At 39.7% G+C, this 21,567-nt stretch overlaps 1 protein-coding gene across 3 annotated transcripts in view; it reads left to right on the top strand.

The window, feature by feature from the left end:
* Positions 1–21,567, top strand: part of Dscam3 (Down syndrome cell adhesion molecule 3) — a 56,459-nt gene that overhangs the window by 18,685 nt on the left and 16,207 nt on the right. For all 3 annotated transcript variants that reach the window (XM_066731406.1, XM_066731408.1, XM_066731407.1), the window contains exons 2-3: positions 9,671–9,764; positions 21,245–21,431. In XM_066731406.1, the coding sequence (XP_066587503.1) occupies positions 9,731–9,764; positions 21,245–21,431 (221 nt within the window). In that variant the 5' untranslated portion in view covers positions 9,671–9,730. The remainder of the gene's footprint in view (positions 1–9,670; positions 9,765–21,244; positions 21,432–21,567) is intronic.

Here is a 21,567-nt window from a genome sequence, read left to right as displayed (position 1 = left end):
TTATGCTTCTATTTACTCTAAAAAGGTAATCGACAGCTATCATTGATATTATTTTTTCATAAAATGTATTTATTATATGTTTTCCTGTAAAGCTGTATACTTAATTATGTATAGAGCCTGTAATTCGCGTGGCTAAAAAAATGTATTTCTTCGCTGTATGCATACAAACACGATACAACGAAGTGAGAATGCGTAACTGCAGTTTACAAAGACCACTAGAAAAATAATAAAAATTACCGATAGATAACACTGATAGTACATGTATACCTCTGTACACTCTCACCATGCATATTTTCACCGTATTGGCGTATACAGATAGCGAATAGTTGTTGATTTCAAGCGTTTCAGCGATATTTTGCAGTAACAATTGAGTAGCTTGGAAAAAAAGCGAATAAATCAATTTTTATGAAAACCTGCATCATCGGCGGTTATCGTTTAATTTGTTAAAGTACACCGTTATAAACTGAGCACTTTTTATAGGAAAACCAATTACTTAAAATTCGTTTATATATGATTTTATTAAAAATTACTTGGTTTATATGACGTATTTTAACAAACCAATGGACAACCACCACTGATATTACGTTTTCATATATAAAAATCGATTTATTCGGTTTAGCTGGAAAGCTCCTGAAGTTTGGATGAGTCTGTAATTGGCGTGGCTTAAAAATGTCTGATTATCCGTCGAACGATCATCGATCGAAAGTAGCGTATATAGTTGTTGATTTGGAGCGTTTGGAAGATATTTCGCAGTAACGGCTAGCCAGCGACGACGAGGTAGATCGGCGAAAATTGCTGCGTAAACTTCTTGCCCGTCTCGGCAAAGTATCCAGCTCAGCTGAAAACTTGAGTCTATCCCGAAAGGGAGTTTCGGCCACGGGAAGAACTTAGGACGATGCGAGCTCGCTACGGAAAGTTCCGGGGAAAGTTTTGTCGGCGAGAAATCTCTTGGTTGATTGACGCGCAAAGTGATATTGCTCGGCTGCGCTTTTCTTTTCTTTTTCTCCACTAGTGCGGCACAGCTTGTATTATGATAATCCGTGGGGATCTTATTGGATTCCGAGAGAGTCGGAACTGGCGCTATATATAGCAATCGGGCTGCGGAAGAAAGAAGCTCCGTGCTCCAAGTGGTGGAAATTGAGAATCGAGAGCGGAGATTGCAACTTTGGAACATTCTAGACTAGAGACACAGTCACAGACACACGGATTAAGCACTGATGCCGGATCGTGGGTATTTCGTTCCCCCGCTATGTACGCCAGTCCATGCATCAGCGAGCGCGCGGGGGTTCGAAATACCCACGATCTGGCATCATCGATTTTAAGTGATCGCAGACTGTTTATGTCAGACCCGATCGCGAATTGCTGGTAATAATTGCGCGTGGAGATACGTGAAATTAAAGTTTTACTGCAAATACGGAGCACAGCCATTGTCGATCCTTTCGATCATCCAGTTTTGCACGGCGTGGTGGAATGAATGGTCACGTATAGCTCCAGCGATCACCCCTCTCTCTGCTCCACCAACTACACAGACTCCGTCCGTACTCGGTACGGTGACACATGAAAAATCGACATTCCAGCGATATTCCCGCATTTTCCACCCACGTTTTCCTCAATTTTTTATCTCTGGCGTCAATGACCGCCTTTAAAACTGAAAATTCAATAATGCCTTTTCTCCCCCCTTTGCATGTTTACGGAGAAAACAAACATCAATTTCATTGTGTATATGTTATATACTATTTCCCCTCGGTAAAAATTGAAATAGAATAATTCTTTTTTTTGTTATTTCAAACTGCAGAATTTCTAAGGGAGTTTTTGGCAACGAGCCATTTTTAAGAGGATTTTGCCATTGTGAGACGAAGAAGTAAGTTTGGTGCAGCTAATTCCCAAGCCTAAGCCACTGAGTTATCGCGCGGTATTCCACTACGACATGCTAAAGCTCGTTCAATCAGATTTGTAAGTTGCGTCATTTATTTCGCTTGTTTAATTAACCATTTTCGATTGAAATTAAAAAGGTGAGTGGGAGATGATGAGGAGGAAGAAGGCGGAGGGGGGGGGGGGGTGAAAGAATGGTTATTGGCCGCAGCGTGGCCATAAATGGCTAAGGTGAAAAAGTCACTTGTTCCTGGTTGAATGATGGAGTGGAATAAGGAGGTGGAGTGGAGAGGGAAGATAAGAAATGGCAGTCCTCGAGAAGAAAGGGCAGTTCGAGGCTGAGGAGTATATGTGCTGTCGTTCTGAAAGGATAGATTGTTAAACCACGGCTGAATCGGGGTGTGGGTGGTTCTCTTATTCTCCTTCTTTTCTTACACCCCCCCCCCCCCCCCCTCGCCATGCAAGACTGTTCGATCTCGCAGGTCTCTCTCCTGAAAGGATATTGTTCCTCTGGGCTCGAAGGGAATGGGAGGGGATTCTGCGGTCAGAAGGAAAGAAGCCCTAGCTCTTCCCAAGGAGAATTTTTCAGGAACCTTTGCCAAAGTGCTGATTACCAGTCTGGCCAAATCAGCATCGCGTTGATTTTTTTTTCTTAACTCGAGCGAGACAAGAATAGCAGTTAAACTGTGTAAATTGATGCGATTCGAAGGATTTATCGTTGGTTTGAATGAAAGTTTCTCATGGTGTGTGTATATATATATATATATGTATATAATGGTTGATTATTGCATTGGGCCGAAAATACAGTTGGTAATTTGATGAAAGTGTTAGAGAGAAGTTTGTTTAGAATATTAGTCAAGTTATGCAGCGCAGTCGAGCTATGTAACGAGCTGCGGTCTCCAACGCGTGAATAACTATCCTCTTAAGGAAGTTTCAGGATGAAAAGACGAAAGATAGGAAGTTGTTAAATGTATATATATACTGATTGGATATATGATCTTGGCCCGTAAGACAAGGGTGAGGAGAGAGGAGTTATGCATCATGATTGCCCTTTTGCCAGTTCCTTCGTTGGCCCCAGTTGCCATCTGCTACCACCCCCGCCAAGTCAGTAGAAACCTTCCAACCTAATAACGTCACTTGTTGCACGGCCAATGCGAATCTCGCAAAACTATTGGCTCAACGATAAAGTCTAGTCTCAAGGAACTCCTCCCTGGCTGCGATTATGAATCTCATTTCTCCCTCCAACACTCCCAACTGGCCACGATGAACTTATTCCACTGGAAGGTACTCTATTCTCCTACTACTGCAGCTACGACCATAACCTTCGGAAGCTTCTGATCAATTTTATTAAACTGCTCATCAGTCGCCACTATTCCCTAATGAAATTCCTTTCTTTTGTCAATCGATTCGCGCGGAAAATCCTGTTTTACTGTCCTAATAAACGCTCCGGAAGAGGTACAAAGGGAGAGAGAGAGAGAGAGAGAGAAATAATTAATTATTATACAAGGTCAATGCTGTTTACTTGTGTGTAAAAGAACGGGCTTAAAAATATAAGAGGGAGAGACTTGCTGCAAGGTAAATTAGTAAATTATATATGCAAGATTTTAGCAAAGAAATGAGAAAAGCAGGAAAAAGCTCGTGTTCCCTTTGATATACGGGACAATGGTTGTTTGTGCGATTGAAGAATGGGTAGGAAGTCTGGGATGCGGTAGGTATTTGAAGATGATTTCCGGAAATAAGAGTGGTTTTTTGGGATCCGATATGACTGACGCGTCTGGCCGTTGAAAGGGAGAAAGAAAGGCGGAGAATGTATACATAGTTAAGAGAAGAAACGGTGCAGCAAGGCGGCTTGGTTATCCGAAAAATCCACTCGTGGCTTCTCGTGACTCCTCTCGGCAACAATGAAGCGAGAGCTGAAGAAGGGAAAAGCCGTGTTTTTTCTCCGGCACTATGCGGCGACTTCTTCCAATTTAGAGAAGACTCGTATAGTATCGCCCAGAGACTTCTTCGACCACTTTAACGAGATCCTTCTTCATCCATCTTTCTTCGCGTCTGCCATTTCATCCAATTGTCTTCTTCCCCTAATTTTTCATCAAATTATCTCTGTCCTGACGAAATCTTAACCTTTTCTCTCTCCCTTTGTCTCCCTCACTCCGAAGCACCTAAATTTCCTCTCTTCTACTCAGCTGAAACTAGTCCTCTTTTTACCGGACTCGTATCTTCCCGTGTTTGTTCTACTCCCTGAAAAATAATATCTTCCATGCAATTGTGACCTTTCAGCTTATTGTGTCTCGCCAATTATGTTACTTTTTCCTTCGAGGTCTTCCAGCTCTCACATTTCTTGCCAATGGCTCGCATTACCACGCTCTTTCGAGCTTTCGTGGCCCGGAAATTATACTAAAAACGAATGGACGAGCAAACAAATGGTACGGAAGATTTCAGAAATTCACAGAAAACTTGCACTTCAGCTTAGTTTTCAAGCTCGCGAAAGTCTGCGAAAGAGAAGAATTTTTATTAAATCAAAGTGTATGGCATTTGTGTCATTTTCGCACGTGTCCCGAACTTCTTTGATTTCCTCCGAGGATTTGCGAGCGGTGAACTTCCGGTCTCGGCCAATCTTGAGGTAACGCGGGATAAACACAAAGAGCTTCCGGTTGGTCAAAGTTTCGCGGAATGTCTCCTTCAAGCTTTTTCCCCATCGTATATCCTGCTCCCCCTTAAACACACACACACACACACACACAGACTGACGTTTTCTTTACTGTAAAGAAACTTGGCTGAACTCTCGTTACTTAACAATTTTCCAAGCTTTCGCAAGATTTTCGAGGAGCTGAAAAAATATAGCACTGGAGAATGAGAGAACAAAGCACGTAAAACTTTGTACGAACGTTCAGAAAATACAGGGATAACAGTGGAGAGAAAATGAAGAAAATGAAGAAGAAGAGGAAGTAGTGGGAGTAGAAAGAGAAATTTGGATAAATTGAAGCTAGCAGTATTTGTCGCGCGTATTATTAAAGTAATCATGTCGTTCCTTGCAAAACTTGGAGTAAATCACTTGTCCGAGTTCACCTGTTGAATTTCGAAGAACATTTAATGTCGATTTGCAGAATAGCCTACTGTATATATACGTATGAAGAAAAGGAAGGTAAAACGGAAGTGGGGTAGAGGGGAAGCGATGAAAAAGGTCTCTCGGCTCAGTGCACGTGAATAATGGAGTAAAGCAGTCACGTAAAGTACGCGCGAGTACCTACGTTCTTCAAGTCGAACGTCTTTGAATGCCTTGACGAAACACGTGAGAAAATTTTCTACCTTTTTGCAGATAAATATTGCACCAGGATCGAGTAAAATAAAGTTGTGAAAGAGTAATTTAGATTACATAGTCTTGACATTTAAGGCGCTAGAAATAAATAAGGCAAGCTGGAGTATAAACACGATTCTCCAGGCACTTTGATTATATATACAGGCTCTATACTTTAACTTTTATAGTAATCTACTTTAATCTGCCTCGGGCTGTGCAAATAAAACTTTTTTTATCTCTTTAATTATTCGCCTCGCGAATATCAGCATAAACATAATTATTTGAGAATATGTAATTATATGCAAGAAAAGGAGTTTACCGAAAATGACAGGTGTCGATAGATGGCACTGTGTCAACTGTGTATATGAGCTACAGGAATTCTCACCTTCTCTTCGCTGCATTGGCAAACGCAGAGTAAACAAGAGGTTTTATTTCTTTCATACTTACATTATTACTATACTCTTTTGAATATAAATAGAAAAAAGTTTGAAAAAGGTGGCATTATCGGTCACCCGGTATACGTACACTTTTACAACTACATACATATCTACACACACACACATTCTAATAACATTTGTGTGTGATACCTGTAGAAACATTACCTCGAATCGATATTATTCGTGAAAATAATACGGATTGCAAGTTTTTCCAGAGATGGGATATTTTCTTTTAGCGAAACGAGCGAAGGTCTACTTTGTAGATTACGAGTGGATTGATCATATCGCATCGGGAGAAAGGCTTTCGAACACAGGCTGGTTGTTTGACATTTTTTATGGTCTTTCACTCTTTTGCTCGTGTCATCACGAAGCCTGCAGCTTTCAAAGCTTTCCACGGAAGCTTCAAATGGAACGTGTACCGATGCAGGCTTTCATTTCACGCATGCATATATATATATATATATGACTGATAACATATATAGTGGAGATATAGATTTTTCTTCCAGCAATGACTTGTATTTTTCTGTCTGTTAAATATCGAATACACTGGACTTTTCGCGCACTCGATGCTAGTTTTCCCTCTTCTTAATATTGTATAGCGTGCTGTCGCTCACTTTGCCCTCTAACGCGTTAATTAAGCCGTGCAGCAACACAGAATTTCGCACAAATAACATCTCGAATAATCATAGCAAATGTTTTTAATTAATACAGTGTTCTCTTGACGTTTTAATATCCATTTCAAGTATCATATATTTATATATGTATTGTACATATGATATATATATTTATACGTACCATACCGTGTGCGTATTTGTTAAAGTTTGATCGATCGACTGATTAAGTTTGAAACTATTAGCTCTGCGCTGTATGAAACTTTTAACGCAGCCCCAGCCAAATGACGAGTACCGTACGTATTATCGATTGGCCACGAATAAGCCATTAAAGTTGGCTCCTCTTATAGTTATATTTTATTGAAATTCAGGCTGGATAGATAGCAATTAGCATATCTCTATTATTAACGAGGATCATCTAGGAAGGTTTCTCGGGATATATCGCTAAATTACTCGAATCGAAAAATGGCTTCTCATGAATTTGCCAATACACAGCTGTTGGGCAAATTCAATCTGGAGGAGTATTCTCGATGAACGGTATCCAATAACATCCCCAGGACGACTTTCGAGAGCTCTTAATATTCCTCTCGTAGACGGCGAAATCAAGCAAACAAAACTGGCTGTAACCTGAAAATAAACGCACTTGCGGAAAAACCTTAAAAACAATAGATTTTTCGTTAAATCCTGTATATATAGACATTTATTCGATATTTTTTGGATTCTCCGAAGCACCGAACATCACCTCATCCTTTCTCGCAAACTCACACTCGTACCAAAGCTCTTAGCTGAAAATCAATAACCACGTATGAACGTTAAGGATACACAAAGACCATCAAGTTTATCATACTTTTCCTCTCATCCCATCCATGGTACACGGAATAAAATACAAGGTCCAAAAATTCGTAAAGGGCACTCGCATAATTTTTTCTTGCAAGTTTTTCCAAAGTACCCAGCGACGTCGCGCTGTTTAAACAGGCCTCATTATCGTAGAATTTTTAAATCCCTGCTTGCGAGGGAAGTACACAGGGAAGAGCCAGACGCAAAGATAAATGCGATTATTAGAGAATTAGAGGCCACGATCTTACAATTGTTCACCGAGCTCTTTCGCCTGGAGAGAGAGAGAGAGAGAGAGAGAGAGCTTTCGCGAGTTTAAGCTGTTTTAATAATGATACCCGTTAAATTAACAATAATAAGCGAAAAAATTGCAGTGAATGCAAGATTGATGGTACACGCTTGTTTCCCTGGATCGCGTGACTCGCCGTTTTAGCCATTATAAAGATTTATCCGAATATTCCAGACAAATTACGAAAGCGTGGAAACGCATCGAGATGTGACTTGGTAAAAGGGTGCTCTCTGCCAATTTGCCCATCCTTCGACCAGAACTGATTTCAATCGAATTCCAATTGTTCGCTTTTAACGTTGAATACCTCGAGAGGGCCAAGTGTGAAAAGAAAATGCATCGAGGAGGGATTGTTGCACGCGAGTAAGGGGAGAGTGTGCAGCTTGGGGGATTTTCCAGAGAAAATTTGCGGTTCTTGATACGCTATATATAGCTCATTCGGAAGGAGTGGGGAGGGGGGGGGGGTGAAAGTCGTCGGAGAGGACCCAGCCAGAGGCCGGAAACGCCGTGCTGCGGCAGCGGCCATTTTTCACGGAGCGGACGTCCGTTTCCGGTCTGCGATTACCCGCGAAACACAAAGAAAAATAGCGCGCGGCAAAAATACACCGTTAGTAGGTTGCTAGAACAAAAAAGGGGAAGAAAACGAGGTTTGTTTTGTTAGCTCTACGCGAAATTATTTAGCCACTCAGCAAATTACATTTGTGTTTGATGCCGAAACTGTGTGCTATTTGCATTTCTTCAGATTACATTTATCCGCTCAGGCTAATTTATAATGTAAGCCAATACGTCAACAGTCATTACTCGCGATGACCTCCCTCGCGCTGGAACTCGTTTGATTAACGATCAACAGACGTATATGCCCCGCCATGCATATATGCACTGCAAGAGCCTGATAATGGAAAAACTGCGATTATTTCGCTAAAATACACCACTGTGTTAGTATATAGAGGGTGTATACTTTAATTCACACCAAGCCGCGGAATTAAAAGTTCATTTATCTTCGTAACTCTGGAAAAGATATTAGATTTTCCTATTGCACCTTTTTCAAACTCTTTTTCGGTAAGATTCCAAATTATACAAAAAAAAAACGAGATCAATGAATTTTTATGTTCATAGTGGTGAATTAAAGTATATATATATATATAGTGAATAAAATTGAGCGTTTAATCGCTTGGTTGATGAGTGGATGAATTAGATAACGATTACTAAATCGTGACAGGTTTTTATAAAGTGAAAAATATTCCGGACACTATTAGTCATATTTTGAAATTGCTTTCTATTTAATATCAAAAGAGTATTATGTGGAAAATTGATACATTTTTATAATTACCGAGTTAAGTGAATTTTTAAATCTACACTTTGAAACAATTTAAAGCATACACCCTATAAGTAGCAAATAGAATTGGGAGCGTTGAATCACTTAGTTGATGAGTGGATGAATCCGATAATGATTACTAAATCACGACAGCTTTCGATAAAGCGAAAAACCCCCGCTGGTTATTTGACCACTATTAATCCATGTTTCTGCCATGTTTCGAAACTCCTCTCTGTTTAAACCTAAAATAGCATATATATACTAAACAAAAAACTGATATTTCTATTAATTACCGAGTTAAATTAATTTTTATATCCATTCTTTAAGAGAGAATTAAAATATCCACCTTATAGCAAATAAAATTGAGCGTTGAATCACTTAGCAAATTAGTTGATCAGTGGATCAATCTAGTGATTTCTGAATCGTGGCAGCTGCGATAAATCAAAAAACCACCGCTGCTTATATATATTCAGGACACTTATATTATCCTCGTTTCTGCCATGTTTTGAAACTTCTTTATAAATTTATATCCCTAGAGGAGAGAGAGAGAGAGAGAGAGAGAGAGAGAGAGAGAGAGAGTACTGTGAAAGATTTATATATTTTATAATCATTGAGTTAAAAAATTTCTTATATCCATACACGTAGATGTATTGTATAAAAATTTTTTATATGCACATCAACACAATATAGAAAAATAAAGCAACAATATATATATATATATATATATACGTATACGAAAAAAGTGTTAAAAAGATGAAGAAATTTACTAATGAATAGTATTGATTCTTCACACAGGCACCACTACACATTTTCCCCTTAATGTCGCTGTGTTCGTATAGGCATACACTAATACAGTAAAGTATATGGCAAACACAGCATTATAAGCATTGAATCACTTAGCCGATGAGCGTATGAATGAAATAAATTATTGCTGAATCACAGCAGAGCTTTGATAAATGGAAAAATTCCCGCTGATTATTCTGGCCACCAATAATCCATGTTCTTGCCATGTTCCAGGAAGAACTTTGAAGAATGCGCTGAATCAACTTTGGCACGACGAACCTCGGCCATTTGGGGATGGATTCGACCTTGCTGGCGCTCCTCCTGACCGGTGAGAATTTACCATATATAATGTAGAGCAGAAAAAACCCACTGTAATTCTCTAAATCATATATATACACACATACAAACAAATACATAGAAAATGGATCGATAAGCTTATCCACGCCGCACATTAAATATCCACAAATGTCGAGTGTTGCGTGGTTTTTACGTGTTTTTATAGGACGATTGATCGATTATCCTCCTCCCCATCGGTCTATGAATAAAAAGGAGTAACTCGAAGGATACACACACACACATATATATATATATATATATTCAATGCGAAAATGCATCATTGCTGCTGACGTCACTGTCGCAGAGATGGCAAACGACCGCATACCGATAATCATAAATGTATCCAGCATATTCCATTAAATTTCTCGATGCAGGAGGTGTTCGAAAAGCTGGCCTTGGCACTCGTCCATTTCTGTCCCGAAGATTTCTTGGCAAATCTATCGGTATAGGTACACGGATTCCACTTGGATCTAACGAACGAATCAGTACGCTTCACTGGAATTGCCGGTCTCGCTCGGTCGATCGTTCCTCGTCTCTCGATTCGAGTGTGCCTCATAGTTTTAATTAATTTCGGAGAACGCGCCGCTGCGGATCTTGCGATAGTCTCGAGGACCTCCGGAAGACTCCGTTTTTAGCATTTGTTCGCAGCACGCGATAAAGCTCGGAGAAAGAAATGGGAAATGGCTTTGGTTCTCGGTGGGCATCGAACTCGGGACGTCGGGACATTGCACGCGGACGGCGGATGACGAGTAATCGATCACGAGCACTCTGCCGACACTCCGTACGAAAGAGGACAGTGGTACTCATCCAGCCTCGGCCATTCCGGAATTACCCCAATCGTAATATTTATCAATTTATTCCGTTTCCAGACTCCAATAATAATAATAATAATACGTAACGGTCGATCGTTATTTTCTTGGCTGCGCGAGGTGAAGCGTGGCAATAAGACTCGCTTGGATTTTTAGCAGGTTGATTGACAAAGTTGGCAGTGACGTGAATGGGCTGTGAGCGAGGTGGCTAAAGATAAAATATGGGGGCTACAGGCTGGAATAACTCAGCTGAGAGTCACGTTCGGTAGATATCTGCGGACGCGTTCGTAATGCTTTCCTGAAAAATACAGACAGGATGCCCACCCCTCCCCCTCCCCCCCCCCCCATCCTACCACCCCGTCCCCGCCCTCGGCCCCACTCCTGTGCTCTGGTCTTCCCTGTATCGATTTCTGGCCGATGCGATGGGGTATCACGATACTGCCACGTTCTATCTCTTCTCGTCCTTTTTTAATACGTATTCTATATATATATATATATATATATATATATTGTATACGTGTGTATGTGTATAAAAACACACTCCTCTCCACGTACCTGAAACCAAAATATCCTGTATAATACTTTGATATGTATATGTATTGTTGAAAAAAATAAATTTTTATAATCATAGAATATTGTTACTACTACATTACACATGTAAATACACGTGTAAGCTAGTTATTTAGAAAAGCGATTGATCCCTCTGACAGCATAATATGTATAATGCGTTACACGTTTATGATACGCCAGGAGAATTTTACGAGCGTTCGTAAAGAAAGTGATAACGCAAGACGCTTTTATTTTATCATCGTTCGGTCGTTCGCGATAATAACTACATCGTGGAACAGATGTTTGACTATGTTATTCGTATAGCCACAGGGTGAAGGGTATAAAGCTCTTAAAGCTCTCTGCTTATTTTCCAGCAAAGCTCCGGAAAATAAAATAAAGTTCAGGCGAATGACACAATGATTTTTCGTAGCGGAAGAATTAGCTTTGGCAGGGTAAAAATGACATTCCGCTTTGATTACGCTTTAAGAACGAGAGAGAAAGGTGTTGGCATTACGACTTTATTCGCTGACGACGCTTACACGTTGCCATAACTCGACCGAGCCACGTTCCCTCGAACGTGACTGCCATGCATTCCTTTATCTATATAGGAAACATACCGGCCTCCTCCCTACCCCCCTCCTTCTTCTCATAAACCTCCGGCCAATCTTACTGACACACCAGACCACATTTTTTCCACAAAATTCAATAAGTTTATCGATAGATCAAAATTGAAATTTTTCTCGATAAAGACTCGCCATGCCACTTGCGCCGAGTATATAAAGGAAAGCTGGGCTTCGACGAGATATCTGGTATAGTATATATACGCTGGTCCTGAGAGATACTGCATTTTTTAATTTTTCATCAAAGAACAATCGAACGCTCGTATCATTTTAGCAATGTTATTTTCAATTGTAAATATAGGAAAGTTACAGTGAAAAGTATCGAATTTTGTTTGATATTTAATTTTAGAATTCCTGAAATCCCATGAAATCAATACAGCTGGAATTCTATCGACGCTCTTCTTCGTTATATATATATATATATATATATACACATTATAGGGGAAGAAAATTTCGTGCCTCTTCTTCAGACACGCGAATGGACGTTTCGCAATTTCAGCGTCGTTTGACAGTAATTTAAGCGGTGTATTGTGAAACGTTCGAGGTTTATGGGGGGAAATGAATTTTTCGCGCCATCACGTCCCGACGACCTTTCGCCTTTCACGATCCTCGCGTCGACATAGTCGCGAGATTAGGTGCCGAAGCGAAAACTTTTCCTTCCATTATAATGAAACGTTGCCCCGCGAAATTTCATTTCATTCCGGTCTCGATCATAAATCTTGAAGGATCTCGCGCCAAGGGGATGTGCGTCTGCGTCTCTCTTATATAAACTTTCTCTCTCTATATATATCTATACACGTATATATATCTATCTATCTCACTCCCTCGCAGAGTTTTTCTTTACACACGTCCAAGAAGAAAGAGTCGACAGGATTTGAGCTCTCGCAATTTTCTCCCTTTCCTTTTTATTGTTGTTTTAATCGAGTTGACGTTAGCTTGACCGAACGTCCGCTATCGCAAATTGAAATCCTATATTCGCCACGCTTTGTACCGAAGCAAAATCAAATTTCATTGCAATCCGATCGTACAGTGAAGGTAACAAATGGAATTTTATCCTTTGTTTGAATTTGTGCACAATTTCCACGTGATACCAATGAAATACTTAAATATAAATAATAATAGTTTAAAATTTCGTTGTACGGAATGTACATTTGTTATACATATATATGTATACATAGAATGTGTATAGAGAGGAACGAATGATCGAAGATGAGTGACGCACAGTTACAAGCATCTGCGGCCCTGTGACGTTTGCATTCTACACTCTGACGTTTCGTGATGGATTATTCGCGAAAACTAAGCTTCACGGTTACACGAGAAATCTTGTCATCCAACCGTAAATGTCTACTCCCCTAATGAGAATTGTTTCAACGAAAATAGCCAAATTACTTTTACCTATATATTCTATATATACATAACCTATATACGTTGAAAATATATTAGGAAAAAATTGTGGTACAACTTGTACAGGACAATTTTGAGTATAATACGTTCCAAGTTCACTGATAAATCAGGTTCATCGTGGTATACATACACGGTTAACGATATACCGTCCAGCCCAACGTAACGGAAATCGGCTAAAGTTTACCTACTTGGACCTAAGTTCACTGCTAATTTCTTGTCCCGCACTGTACACCTCAGAGCGAAATGTAATTGTGTTAAGCGAGAAGTGAATTATATTACATCGTCAGCGCCTCCAGGATATTAGTCCCCCCGAAGCTTATAACTACCGGCAAAAACGATTTAACGCCATGGCTTGGCACTCGCTATCTATACTAATTAACGAATTCTTTTAGTAGAAAACAGCAATTTACTGGATCTCGTAAAATAAGATTTTCATTTTTACGATAAAATAACAATAAAGCCCGAGTATAGAAAGATATAACCCAATATTGAATCCGTTTTAGAACCTGATTTTATTTAAAAAAAAAAAGGCAATCAAAAATTACGCACTTTTCATATTTTCTTTTAAATATGATAAAATCACACAATTTTGTATTTATTTTTACGTAACAAAATGAGAAGCAAATTTAAATAACAATGGTCTTTGTTAAAAATCAGAGTTTAATTAATGTTTCATTAGTATATATACAGAGACAAGTAAACTGTCGAGACAACGCTAATTATCAGCTGTTTGCTCTTGCATATACCGTACCCTATCAATGTCTGAGCTTTCCATCCCTGCTGCGTTTTCCAAAGTCGCGGGTAACGTGAAAGATGGCGTAATTGCGAATTCGTGGAGCTGCGACTACTCGAGTGAGCCGGGTGTCTGGCTGAGACGAGAAAAGGGCTAAGCTCGCGCGCGTGCATAGCCGCATGCAGGTGATTACCTAGCGAGGGGGGAGTAGGGGCCCCCTAGCAAACAGACTTTGCAATCGTTTATTTTTCTGGCAATTATATTCCTTGCTGAAAGGAGCCCAGTCAACTCCCTTTTCACTCGCCATATTTATCCCGTCTGTGAATGAAGCTTGAAAAAAGCGTCAGTGGTTCTCAGCTTGACTTTCCGGGGTGTACAGTCAGATATCGCAGCTTTCATGGATCTTATCTCGATCGTTATCGCCTCAACTTCAACTACCAATCCAATTCTACAATTTTCTCTTTTTTTTTTCTTCATCTTCTTTTCAAGCTCGGAGAGACGTCAGTTAATGCTAGCACGCACAGAAGGAGTTAGCAGCTCCTCGCTGCATGGTATATAAGCATCGCTTGCATTCTGCATTTCTGCATATCCAACCCTATTATAACAGAACCATATATACACTGCGCTGCTGGATTGGAAGAAGGATAGTCGTCCATTGGAGAGACATCGATGACACTATATACATATTGACAAGGCACTCGAGACCTTCCCTCTTCAGCCATCAACCTCATCCACCTCAATTCCCCCCTCCTTCTCTCTACTATTCCCCTACTCTCCCCCCTTCACTCAAATCCATCCCTCAAACACATTAATCCACCGTGCCGACGGCATCGCGATTCTTCCTACTCATAATGCACAAAAATATGTGAATTAATTCCTTTTTTTTTTATTCAGCCATATCTCTCCGGACCATCGGTGATTTCAATAGGTAAACAGTTACCGTCGATGAAATATGTATATATATATATATATATAGGTAAGGATAAAATTTTCATCGAGTCCCGGACAATCATTGATTAATGCGAGTTAACAATTTACAGAAAATCTGCGGCTTTAATCCTTTAGTTTACGTGTAAAATTACCAATCGAATAAGGCTAAAAGCCTGCTTTTATTTCGCGAGTAATAAAATCATACAGGCTTCTCTTCTTACAGAACAATATATTGAATAATTTATTATGTAAAGCACGGCTTTATTCGAAAAGCATGAATATTCATGGAGCGAGAGTATTAGTATAGGTGTGCGGAGGATTTATTATTATTATTATTATATATATAAAAATCAAGCATTTTTATGCAGACTTTTGCACTTTTCGATGGAAAGTCTAATTGGTGGAAAAATGTCTGCCTATCTGTATATATATATATATATATATGTATATATAGCTGGCATTGACTCCGAAACTGAGGAGAAAGAGAGCGATAATTACGGGCGACGCTCGCGGTAATGAAGAATTATTGCTTATTGGCGACTGAAGAGTCCAAGTCGATACGAATCAGCGCTTCCGGCATTTCCTCCCTCATCCGTTCCCGAGCTTAATAAAGTATTTCTCGAGGGTGCAGCAGCCTCTCCGCTTCGAAAGGACCAACCCGACCCCGACCCACCCTCACCAGACCGACCGATCAAGCGTCGCTAATACACTTTTTAATCTCATAGCTAGATTTGCTTCGAGAGGCTTAAAGTGGATGTGTTCTTGTCAGCTGATCCGATCTGCACTTTTAAACTTTTGTGTGTACCGTGTATAGTAGCGCAATTCAATGGCAAGTAACATGTGGCGGGTGGACGCATGTGGAAGGCTTATCCAAGCTGCATTTGTCGCAACGGCTGCAGGGCTCACCAGTGAAGAATCGAGGCGAATTAACGAGATAAACCACATTTCGACAATGCCAAGCATTTATTCGACAATGCCTCTCGAAACAATGAGTGTCGTAATAGGGAGCGTGAAACAATACGTCTCTAAACAATAGCGATCCTATCTTTCCTCTGGTGATATAGCTGATTCGAAAATCATCACCAATATTTCACCTGCTAATTTATCAGCTATACGGACCTCGACAGCTTTTTTACTGTTGGCCAGAAGCTTGCGGCAATATTGCCGAACATTGATCCAACCTTGGCGGCAATATTGACCCAGCTTTTTGTGGAAATTATTACGATATTTGTGATATAAGAATATATTCTAATTAAGATTGAGTTATAGCGAAGGGCAATATTGAGCCAAGCTTGGTGCAATATGGAACTAGGGCTAAGAAAATTATTAGAAATTTAAATTTACTTTTACCGCTAACGTTGGCAAGTTTCACACATAAATGCACGCAAACACAATTAATCACCCTTTGAAACAAATTTTATTGATTAAACTGCACTGTAAGCTTTTCTTAGACGCTCTTTTCTGCTGAAAGCCGAGCTCCTATTTGGAACCGTGAAAACCAATACAGAGACGTTGAAGTGAGAATGTGAAGTTGTATTATATACGTATAATAGAAAAGTCTGCAGAGAGAGAGAGAGAGACAGGATTTAACGATAGTTTGCGCTAATATCATGCAAACGTAGCAGTGATACTAATATCGATTAAAAGTTGCTTGAATATAAAATCTTCAATTCATTGATCCTCGATTGACTTTGGTCAAACGTACATTATAATTCAATACATAAAATATTCTGTCGATTATTGCTGCAGTAAATCTCTGATCAACGCTCTTAAAATGTTTATTTCATACTTGGCCCCAGCTAACCTTCCTTACACCTAACAGGAAACCTTGGAGCAATCTTACTTCAATATTCTCCCTACGTCCGAGCACGAAAGATTTTTCCTCGGTTATGATGATTATTCTTTTGCAAAAACGAAAAAATTCTGCATGTTTGAGAAACTCTGCTTTGATGAGAAGCAAGGGGTAAGCGCGATCGAGCACGTGCAAATACGCGGCGGACCACTCGGAAACAAAGAGGAACTGCAATAAAAAACTTATTAAAGGGTCTGGAGTCTCGGCCGAGGCCCAGAGTCAAATATTTATTTGACTGGCCGCTCCACTCTCGGACAGTTCAAACCAGGGATTTCCCTCCCTGGAGCTGCAAGGAGGGGGAGCTCCGTTTTCTCCGAATCCGACTCTCACTTACCTCGCAAGATCGCTTTCTTCTACGGTAAACGCTCCGTCGCGAGCTATTAAAGAAAAAGCCTCTTTTCATTGACGCAAAGCAAAGCGAATGTGAAGGATTTTAATTTTGCTCGTTAATTAGTAGTATCAGAGATGAAAGCGTCTATCGCAGAGATATCGTATATATATATATATAGAAAAATACTGTTCAAGAATTTTCCGGGATTTTGGAGGGAGGAAAAGAGACACAAAAGGGGGGGGAGTTCTTTGAAGAGACGCATCTCACTAATTAAATAAAAGAAACGAGTGGCAGCCTCGGGCAATAGTCATCTCTAACTCGATCCCCGTCCCCACCTTTGTCCACACATACACACACACACACACACACGCAGACTGCTTCGCGAAAAAGAAACGCAGCAATTCTGTATACGCTTGTGACATTGTTATAACGGCTTATTTCTCGCTAACGCGTAACATTGATGAATCGTTCATTTTAATGGCCTCTTCCTACGAGAAGACGATAAAAAATCTAGTTAAAGTTTCATTGCGGCTTTATATACAGGGTGCTCTCTAACGGGGACATATATAGAATCCTGGTATTTGACTATTGCCCTTACTATATATTATCCAATTTAATAAAATCTTCAAACATTGATTTTCTATCTCTCTTTAAAGTTTAATAACTTTCGCTATTTATTATAAATACTATCTTGATTTCAACTAATTTATATATAGTTATTTATACATTCGATATTAAATTAAGGGAGATATGGTAATATCGAGTGGTGCATGGTCAAACAACACGAAATCTCTTATATGCCGTCGTTTATAGAAAATTACTCTGTAGAAATAAATTGTCGTCAGAGTTTTCTTGTTTATCATTAATTAATGCTGGTTTTTGCGAGAAAGTGAAATAATTTCGAGTAAAACGATAGTGGAGGTTGTTCCATAATTTCGTTGATTTAATTTCTTACAGTAGCGTTTTACTATATATTATACAGTGCACATTTTTTCTCCTACTTTACTTTTATATATTCACGTGTATTAATTTTGCTGTATTATTATACTTTTAAAACTCGGCACGATGTTCTATCAAATCTCTTGGCGTAGTACGTATCACAAAGAGTCCTGAATAGGGTCTTAATTTCGAGTAAGGGAAAAGGTATATATATATATATATACACATTGCAAAAAGAAAAAACGGAATTAAGCAGATTTTCGTGGTATTAGAAGGACCAGTGGGAGGCAGGAAGGACGCAAGCCAAGAAGTGGGTCTAAAAATTCGTTTTATCGATCCAGCTTCGGTAGGGCGGAAATACCATGGCTAAACCGGAGGTGTCCGAACCGAACGGCGAAAGGGAATATTGCAACAGCATCAGCTATCTTGTTAAATTTACCTCGAATGTCCTACTTTTACCATCAGAATTTAATATTATTTTATGTGCGAGGTCAGACATTTCCATCGATTGCCTTCGCGCTATTTCACACGAGTTAAATTGCTTTTCGGTTAGAATCCATTGGACCTCTTCTAATAACGCGCAAACATCCTCGGGACGTTCCAAGGACATCCGGACGTTCCGCTGAAGCACTTTGATATTTTGCGCTATTAACCCTTGACCATTTATATGTATATAGCATATATAGTTGCCAGAGCAGGAGTTGCTTTGTCGTTTTTCTTTAATTAATCAAACACCCACGCGCGCGCTAACTCAAAACCGTTGTACGCTGCTTCCGCTGAGGGAAACTGTGAAACACTGGCTCCCGCACTATCACGATATAAGCGAACCCCTCGCACGGATCGCCATTCACCTATTCGAGTGTGCAACACATATTGCAACATCTCCCAGCATAAATAAGGATTATTACGCATGTTTTTGCCTTTCGCTTTCGCTCCACTGTCAATTTTCTCCTGTTTTTCCAATCGCACCTTGTCAAAACCACGCGCTTCGCCAAATATTTCCTTTGCATTTCAATTTGACGATCGCAGCACAGCGCCTGCAGTACGGGACAGCAAATAAATACAGCATTAATTTCCAGCTCGCTTTTCTTTTTCATCCCCCCCATGAGTAAAAGAATATATATACCGTTTGAAAGCAACCGTGAGATAAATCCCACGAGATGGCCTCTACAAAGCAGTCTACATATTGTGCAATTTGGCAAACGTTGTCCTACGTTTCGAAATGCATGGTTTGTGATTGTGTGGTTACTTGATAAGTGCATGTATCTTTCAAAAGGCTATTGTTTTGTTCATTTCAGTAAGAATTGAGTAAACTATTTAATAAAAAAAAAAAACTTTTGTATGGAAGTCATTCTTTATCTTCTTGAAAGGATAATTAACTTTTTGATATAATATTACTTTTTTATTTATGTGGCTTTTATATCGTTTGATCGACATTTCTGTTTCGCAATCAGATATTAACTCACTGAAAAATAATTGTTTTGCTCTATTAATTCATATGGTTTTTTATTTAATATTGATCGAACTGTAGCTTTTGGCCAACGTTCACTACCTTGAGATGAAAACACGAGGTGAATTGGAGATCCTGCAGAGAAATTTTTCCGTACACACAATAATGATTTATCCTTAAAACGCTCAAGGTATAAAATGAAAGAACTAATCAGCGTAAGTGAAGGTCGAGAGTACTTAAAATTTTCCTGAAAATACCAGGTCCGTGATGCTTGGATTCCGAGTGCATTTTTGGTGATTGCGTATAGTTGTTTAAGTACACACATCATCCGAATAGTACGTTCCTTCGCGTTATTCGTAAGAATAAACATGATTTTCCGATCAACATTCACCGTTCATTCAAATATATATATAAATTCTTTAAGAAGAGAACACAGGTTGGACCAGATCCTGCAAAATGTTCAACGTACATAACGCATATAATGACTTACGTTTAAAATAACGGACAGGGTATATAAAGCGAAAGAAGTGAAAGGACTAATCAACGTAAGTGGGGGTCAAGGGGTTAAAATTTTGCTGAAATTACGCAGTCTATAATTTCCGGTTTGGTCGCATTCAGGATGAGGCGGTATTGGAATTGTGGGTAAATGGTTGAACAGGAGGGACACGACGTCCAGACGAAGGAATGATGGCGCCAGCATGGGGAGGACGGGGTCGAAGGTGGCTCAGTACGCGCTCGCTACGTGGTGCGGCGAAATTGCAACTGTCGGGGTCGGATCTCTCTCAGCACGTGAGCAACTCTCTGCGCTATATATGGATATGGACGTGACATTTTGGGGAGCCGATCGATCCGGCGCGGATTCTCCAGGCAAAATTAAAATCTCCATATATACAATGCAGCTCCCGCTGCCGGCATCAGACAGATCGATGCTCGTTACAAGCAAGAGTAGCCTGCAGAGAAATAATTCATCCGCTGAATTATTTAGTCGGCTCAGCGGCTTAAAATACGATTTCGTGTCACTACGAAGTCGAGTGGATACGTGCATGCGCAAACTTGAAATTTGCATCCACCCGTTAAGAACTACTCCCAACCAATTCCATCTTCCTTCCTTCCTCCCCCCCAAACCCTGTACCTTCCTACCTTCGCGGGGAAATTGAAATTTCGCAATAGAGTAGGATTACCACCTCTCCACTTTATCTACTTAGCAGCATAGGCCTTTGTTACCGAGTCCTCTCTCTCTCTCGATATGAAGCTATCGTCAGGATTTCTGAGACTTCTGCTTGGTTTACGATATGGAGAATCGTACAGGTTTTGCTGCAAAAAAAAGTAGTAATTTTTAGAATTATAAAAAGTGCCCTCCCTCTGTGGACAAATTGAATTAAGTTTTGCAGTAAAGTAGATTACTACTTCTGCACTTTATCTACTTAACGGTATACGCTTTTGATACCGAGTCCCCTTTCGTCATGAATTGATCGTTAGTATTTGTGAAATTCCTCTGCCTGCTTCGTATAATAGGGAATCATAGGGATTTTAACTTAAAAAATAGATATCCTCAGGATTGTACATTATTTACAACTATTAAATTCCCCCCTCTTCGCAGACAAATTGAATTAGATTTGAGAGAAAAGTAGCATTGCTACTTCTGCACTTTATCTACTTAAAAATATATACCTTTGTTTCTACAGCGTCCTATTTCGATATCAATCAACTTTTAGGATTTGTTAAATGTTTATCTATACTTTATTCATTTATACTGTGTATTATATTTGTATAAATAATAAATTACATAGATTTTAGAAAAGAAACTATAAGCAGTGAGTATAACCGTTAAATTGCTGCTTTGATTTGATTGCAGTGTTCAGTTTGGAAGTTGTGATCGGTAATCAAGGTCCTGTCTTTGTCCTCGAGCCGCCAAGCACTTTGGTCTTCTCAAATACAACGGGATCTCAATTGAGCTGTTCTGCGCACGGTAGCCCGACGCCCCACGTTACCTGGATAACCAGTCCAGACCAGAGAACGGTTACGGCTGTTCCTGGACTCAGGTAAGCTACTTAACTTATATATATATATATATACTACAGATAAGCCCAAGCAAAAGAGTAGTAGCATCGTATAGAAAATGGGATTAGCGATTGGCGATTGGCGAAATTAGAAGAGAGCGAGTTGCTGTAGCAATGG

The sequence above is a fragment of the Prorops nasuta genome, unplaced genomic scaffold (assembly GCF_024137725.1).
Source record: "Prorops nasuta isolate Cenicafe-Biocafe unplaced genomic scaffold, Cenicafe_Pnas_1.2 PNAS00009, whole genome shotgun sequence".
Classification (NCBI taxonomy): Eukaryota; Metazoa; Arthropoda; class Insecta; order Hymenoptera; family Bethylidae; genus Prorops; species Prorops nasuta.
The sequence above is the reverse complement of the archived record's forward strand: the minus strand, read 5'-3'. Positions and strand labels throughout refer to the sequence as shown.